The sequence below is a fragment of the Nicotiana tabacum genome, chromosome 12 (genome assembly GCF_000715075.1).
Source record: "Nicotiana tabacum cultivar K326 chromosome 12, ASM71507v2, whole genome shotgun sequence".
NCBI classification, from domain to species: Eukaryota; Viridiplantae; Streptophyta; class Magnoliopsida; order Solanales; family Solanaceae; genus Nicotiana; species Nicotiana tabacum.
Window position 1 is genome coordinate 84,886,633 of NC_134091.1, and position 7,407 is coordinate 84,894,039.

The window sequence follows — 7,407 nt, forward strand, 5'->3', positions numbered from 1 at the left end:
TGATGCGGATGGGGTTTGGGGAAAGATGGAGGGGATGGATAAAGTTCTGCATTTCCTCAGTCAGATTCTCTGTCCTGGTTAATGGTAGCCCGTGTGGTTTCTTTGGCAGCTCCAGGGGTCTCAGGCAAGGTGACCCCTATCCCCCATGTTATTCATTCTAGTGATGGATGCTCTGAGCAAAATGATGGATCGTGTGGCGGGCGGAGGTTTCATGAGAGGATTCTCAGCTCCGATTGGGGTGCTCAGTGCCCGAAGAGTCTCACATTTGCTTTTTGCGGATGACACACTGGTTTTCTGTGATGCCGATATGGATCAGTTGACCTACCTGAACAGGTCCTGCAGTGGTTTCAGTTAGTATCAGGACTCAAAATCAACATCGGCAAGTGTGAGATTTTCCCGGTAGGTGAGGTTACTAATATTGATGCCTTGTCTGGTGTTCTCAGATGCAAGGTGGGCTCCCTTCCCACTACTTACCTGGGCCTCCCTTTGGGCGCTTCATATAAGGATACTACGGTTTGAAATCCAGTGATCGAGCGGGTTGAAAAAAGATTAGCAGGGTGGCAGAAACGGTATTTGTCAAAAGGAGGTAAGGAAGTGCTTATCAAAAGCACTTTATCGAGTATGCCCACCTATTACTTATCCCTGTTGCAAGCACCGGTGAGCATCACAGAAAAACTGGAGCGACTTCAAAGGAACTTTCTGTGGGATGCGGCGGATGGAACTAGAAAGTTTCATCTAGTGAATTGGCAGACAGTCACTTCCCCAAAGAAGTGGGGTGGACTTGGAGTGAAAGATCTTAGGGTATTTAACAGAGCTTTAATGGGAAAGTGGCTGTGGAGATTCGGGGTAGAAGAGCATTCTCTATGGAGGGAGGTCATAGTAGAAAAGTATGATTCAACGGGAGGGGTTGGAGGACCAAGGCGATCACAACACCTTTCGGGTGTGGCATGTGGAGGAGTATCATGAAAAATTGGGAAGCATTCAGTGGCAACATCACTTACAGGGTGGGAGATGGAAGGAGAGTCAGCTTTTGGAATCATAGGTGGTGTGGAGAGGATACTCTGAGGGTCTCCTTCCCCCACGTCTTCAGAGTTTCAAACCAGAAGGAACTGTTGGTCCAACAGATTCGCAAGGAGCATGAAGGGGGGGGGGGGTAGTATGGGACCTCTCATTCAGGAGGAACATGCAAGATTGGGAGATTGCGGAGCTTCAAGTCTTGTTGGCACTGCTATACGGGCAAGACATGCTCCAGCCATCCTGTGACTCTTGGAGATGGGGCTTGCGTGGCGATGGTTTGTTCACCGTAAAGTCCTTTTACCAGAGTATGTTGGTGAGAGAGGCGAACAATTTTCCATACTCGATCTGGATTCCTAGGGCGCCCACGAAGGTGTGCTTTTTTGCATGGCTAGCGGCAAGGGGAGTGATCTTGACTGCTGAAAATCTCCGAAAGAGGGGAATTACACTTGTTAGTAGGTGCTACATGTGTAAAAGCTCTGGGGAAGAAGTTGATCACCTTATGTTGCATTGCCCTGTGTCCTCTGCATTGTGGAGGTCAATCCTGAATCTTTTTGGTGTTCAATGGGTGATGCCAAGCACTGTAAAGGAAATGTTATATAGCTGGGGCGGTTTTCGTAAAAGAAGAAAGCAAAAGGCGTGTAAATTCGCCCCGTTAGCTCTCATGTGGGTAGTATGGGGGGAGAGAAATAGGAGAGCTTTTGAGGAGATTGAGTCTCCTTTTTCACGTCTTAAGAATAATCTTTTATCTTTGATCGCTTTTTGGTACACTCATTAGCCCCTGCTTGTATAGAAGATTTTGTAGAGAATCATGTTCTGATGTAAATTCTCTACGTCTTGGATATACTTCGTGTACACGGGAGTTCTCTCCCTTTTGATTAATACAATTTACCTTATAAAAAAAAACAGAAGAGATATGATGTTTGCTTCCTTCAAAGCATCTTTTATTCCTTTCCAACCAAAGAATCCACATGATGCACGTACGATATATACTAGATCTGACCATGATGCACGTACGATCTATACTAGATCTGACCATGATGCAAGATCTAGAAGGCCAACAATCCAAGAAATTCAAGAAGTTCAAGAATCCATCCAAGATTAGGATTTCTTTCCTTGAAGATTAGGATTTCTTATTTCTTGTTTCCTAGTAATTTAATTCTTATTTTAGTAGGATTATATTTGTAGTTTTAGTCAAACTAGGATTGTTAGTTGGTATCCCATCCTTACTAGAATTCTCTTTTCTATTTTAGTTAGGATAGGTTTTTCTTACCCTTATTCTTATTCTAGTTTAATTAGGATTTGTTTTCCTTAACCTCATCAATTTTACTCATTGTTAGGCCTAAATGGCTCAATATGCTGAAAATAATGATGGGTGATTAGTTTTTCTAAGCTCTTGCTTCAAAAACGTGATTTACTTTTTATTTCACTGTTCTTCCTTTATTCAACGCTTCTTGCAATCTTGTGAGTTTGAAGAACGCTTTCGCTAGTTTTCTGAAAAACTTTAGCGGGGTGCTTTTGTTTCTCTCTTCTTTGTACTTGAGAGGTGCAAAACCTTGAAAGTACATCGGACCAACTGCCCATCCTACCTCCTCTACGTTCTTGACAGCCCATCTTTGTCTCAGCAGAGTCTTTCAGTGGCACGTTTCGGTCCTCTTCCAACTGAGCAGTACTCTTTACATCCTGTGGCATTACCCCCTGAACACCGAAAATATTCAGAAGCAGTATCTAATCTCCTCTCTTCCAGAATGCAAATTGCTTGAAGATCACATGAACACAAACATAATTTGTATGCATATATTTCTCATTCTACTAGTTCCAGAACAAAAGTTCAGCGTGAAGTTTTGATGTAGTTCAGTAAAGATTGCAATAATATTTATTATCTTTAATTGTTATTTACCTTTATCTTTTAGTTAGAAATAGAGCAGTAATAACCTTATTTTTAGTTAGAGATATAGTTTTGTCCAATATCTATTAGTTAAGGATAATGTTTTCTCTATTCTTATGTCTTAGTTAAAGACTAGTAGTTTTAAGAGTTTTAACTTGTTCGACACTTATCCTTTAAATATGAACATCATATACCTCGCTTGGAATACTTGAATAGCACTTCACTTAATGAAATCTTTATTTGTTTGTTATTTTTCTTTTTATCTTTCCTAATTCTCTGTATTATTCCTCCTTTCCTATTTCAAATTTTTTTTTTGGTGCTACATCAATCTTGGTATTAGAGCTTAGTTTCCAATTCATTAGCCGGTACAATTTTAGCATCCTTAGTTATTATTGAACGCATAATTAAGAAAATAAAAGTATGCTTTCTCTAACAGCTTAAGCTTTTAGATAAGATGATCATATACTTCAATATGGTATCATAACAGGCAGAGTTTTTAGTTCGAGGATGCTTGATACTATCAACAAGGACGAGTTCCATTCAATACATCCGGGTCTTTTGAAGTTAGGCAACTTGCCTCATCGGTCGGAATTAAGCTTTCCTCGAGCAGTGAATAATTATGTTACTCAATATAGATAAAGTTTTTGAAATGGTCCAAATTCGACTTGAGCATCTAAATCTGGGTCAATACCAGAAAACATCTACGAACAAGGTTCTAGCATCATGCCAAATGTGTCCGAAGAAGAAGAGCAAAGCACACGAAGCATGCCAAAAAGTAAACCAACCCCTTGGACTGCTATGAGAACATCATCGGATTTCAAAGTAGCACGATCTAATTCAAAATTTTCACTCAATTGAGCAATAAATATTACTTTAATTTTATTTATCTTTATCTTTTAGTTAGGAATTGGTTTAAATGGAGCGACATAGGTAGTGAGGATTCGTATAGCCGACTCTGACTTGCTTGGAATTAAAGCATAGTAGTAGTTTTTTTTAGTTAGAAGTAGAATATAGATAACGTTATCTTTAGTTAGGAATGAGGTTTTGTTCGTTAATTACAGATTAAGCTTTACCTAATCTTATTTTCTTGGTTAGAGCTAATACTTTTACTCCCTCCGTTTCAATTTAGATGATGTAGTTTGACTTGACACAAAGTTGAAGAAAAAAAAGAAGACTTTTGAAACATGTGGTGCTAAAAGCTTAAGGGGCAAAAGCTTAGTGGGGCCATAATATTTGTGTGACTATAAAAACTTTTTATTAAGGGTAAAGTTGGTAGAATGAAAAGTTTAAAGTTAAATTGTTTCTAAATATAGAAATGTGTCATTCTTTTTGGAACAGACTAATAAGGAAAGTGTGTCATCTAAATTGAAACGGAGGGAGTAGTAGTTTTAGGAGTTATGGGACTATCATATACTTTGTTTCGAAGACTTGATGAGTAATACCAAATGAACAATCTCTCTCTCTTTCTCTCTCAATCTCTCTCTTATTCTTCCCTCTCATCTCTCCTACTTCTCTCTATTCTTTCCCCCTTTCTCCTTTTTTTCGCTTTTTTGCTACGTCAAGTTTAGCATACAGAAGTAATTTCCAGGTGTTATAATGTTGGAGTAAGATTCAGTTCACTATAATCATTTCTGTTAAAGGAGAATGGAAATTGATCAGCTTCCTTCTATTTGAGGTGGCTGGAAAATTGTTGTGCTTTCACCTGATAATTTCGATTTTCTGTCTTCCGTCAGAACACTGTTGATTCTATCTGTCTAAAATATACCATTTTCCTCTATCCTTTTTCCCTGTGATCCTTAGCTCTTCTGAAATGTTTCCTTTTTCATATGCAGGGGATGGATAAATTACGCATTGCCTGCGCTGTTAGTTGTGCTTGTAGTTATCATGCTCTGGCATAGGAATGTCGGAAAAGGGAGGCCATTAGAACCACTAAAAATCATAGCTCCTCCTCCAAAAAATGCTGTTGAGCAGCTTTTGTTATTGCAAGAAGCTATTAGTCAACTTGAGGCATTAATCCAAAGTGGCAACATTATTCTACTGAAAGTACGAGCTCTCATTTTTGCTGTCCTTCCTCAGGTATTATCATATATTCCTCGTATTGAACTCCTTAAAACCAATCCAATATTTGGGTTTTGATGTCATATCTTAATTCTTAGCATAATTGAAAGTTATGGGAGGGGATTACACTTTTATAGTATGAGATTTAATGCATACATGAAAGCGAGTGTGAAAACCTAGCAATAGTTGGGACTTTACAGAAGCGCTAGAAACTTGAAACAATTTGTTTTTCTTCCATTGATAATGTTGAAGAGTTAATATATGTCAGTACTATAGCTTCATGGTTTGAGATATTTAATGCATACATGGAAGTGATGGAAAACCTAGCAATAGCTGGACTTGAAGAAGCTCTAGAAATTGGATACTGCGCAGGTTTTTCTGTGATAATCAAAATGAAGGTCTAAACAACTTGAAGCTTAGAGTTAAGAAGTTATCTAGATACAAATTCTCTCTAAACTGAAATAATTGCACTCAGTATTTTTGGAATATATAAAGATCATTGTTAAGTCTACAATTTTCGCAAAGTATTTATTCTTGGTGATATGAATTTTATTTTCATCATGTTTAGGCAACCGACAGGACAGCTCTTGTACTGGTGATCATGGCCTTGGCTTTTGCTTTTGTGCCACTTAAACATTTGATTCTTTTTGCTTTCTTGGAGTCTTTCACAACGAACATGCCTCTGAGAAAGATCAGCAGCGAAAGAGATCTCCGACGGATTAGAGAGTGGTGGATCAGGATACCAGCAGCCCCTGTGCAGCTTATCAAACCTGATGACAAGAAGACAAGATGAGTAAAATGATTCATGACAATTATGTTTTAAAACAAATACTATAATTTTAAACTAGGAGTTTGTGTAAAGACTGGTGCCTTATTGGTGGTGTCTTTCAATCAAGATTGATGGCATACTATGCTCAAAAAAAAAAAAAAGATTGATAGCATACAGTCAATTAAAGACATTTTGAATTCGTAAAAGAGTTTCCCATTTTTACTACGTACTGCACATTACGAGCATACCTGGTGCCCCCCCCCCCCCCCCTTCTTTTTATTTTTGGATGATAACTTTTTAGTCTTCGTATTTTAGCATAATTTCTATTTTAGTCCTTGTGTTATTTAGCTAAGCACATTGGACCTTCAATTAAAACAAAATATGTTTTCTTTAAAAAATTACCCCCTTTATATCAAAATTGCCCATATTTTACTTTCTTACCCAGCTTGGCCCACTTTGTAAATAATTTTTTTTTTAAATTCTTTAGCCCAACATTAATATCATGCCCCGACCTAGGGAAGTGGGACCGGGCTCAACCGAGATATCCAGTCAAGCAACCCTACTTGGTGCCTACTATCTAACTTTGCCTATGAATGATTCAAGAATAAATAACAAGAGATAGTCAATCGAGAGAATAAAAATGTACAACACTGAGTTTCACTAATTAGGAAATTTTATTGTTAGATGGCAAAATAATACAAGTCCATCATTCATAAGTGAAGCAAATGACAAGAACAATATTTATAGCTTTCCCCCATTCAAAACATGGCCCATATTATGTCTACGGAGCCTCTAAATAGACATGAGAAAAGCAAGACTCTGGCTATACCTCAAAATAATGTACAAGGAGACAATACAACATATGGGTCCAGATATAGAGTAGGGCTCACCAAAATATGTTGAAGAGTTAAGCTCCTACTGAGAGTCCGTAACGCCTGCTGAGGTACCACCTATATCCAATAAAACTGCAGCGTCCTCGGCAAAAGGGATGTTAGTATATATGGAATATTACTAGTATGTAAAGCTAAGTACCCTAACATGGAATGAAATGCTAACATAAGCAGAGAGATACATGGAAGTAATAAGAAAAGTCAATAGTATTTTAAAATGCCAAGTTAAAAACATGATAAGGAGGTGTAATATAAGTAAAAACTTCAAATGAGCATTAGCGTTTAGGTTGGGAGATCATTAGTTACCGACATAATACCGACATAATAATATAATATATAACCACCATGTGCGTGGCATGGTGTCCGATCTCGGCCCGATCGGCTAAGCCGTCTCACCATAATGCCATGTGGATCGACGATTCTGTGCTAACAATACAATACATCATCCCAATATTGGGGCATAATTTCATAATGGTGCGAAATGGACTTGTCCAGATCGACTCCTACACCGTCACATGTAGTTTTTGGGTATAGGCCTTTCAACCTACTGTCACGACCCAAAATCCAACTAGCCGTGATGGCACCTAACCCAACCCGCTAGGTAAGCCAAATAACAATAAACTAGTTCAAATGAGATTGATTAAGAGAGGAAATGATAATACAATTGAACTATTATACAAAGAATTTCCCAAGGACTGGTAGTATAAATCATGAGTTTCAAAGATTTAGATTTTTACAAGACTAAACTCAAATAATTACAACACCTATTTGAAATGTAAATGAACAGA

The 7,407-nt window shown here is 38.0% G+C and overlaps 1 protein-coding gene across 2 annotated transcripts in view; it reads left to right on the top strand.

Annotated features, from left to right (window-relative positions):
• The window catches only part of LOC107772939 (uncharacterized), a 51,548-nt gene extending 45,613 nt beyond the window's left edge, over nucleotides 1-5,935 (top strand). For both annotated transcript variants that reach the window (XM_016592394.2, XM_016592395.2), the window contains exons 9-10: nucleotides 4,735-4,978; nucleotides 5,529-5,935. In XM_016592394.2, the coding sequence (XP_016447880.1) occupies nucleotides 4,735-4,978; nucleotides 5,529-5,753 (469 nt within the window). In that variant the 3' untranslated portion in view covers nucleotides 5,754-5,935. The remainder of the gene's footprint in view (nucleotides 1-4,734; nucleotides 4,979-5,528) is intronic.
• The last annotated feature ends 1,472 nt before the right edge of the window (nucleotides 5,936-7,407 follow it).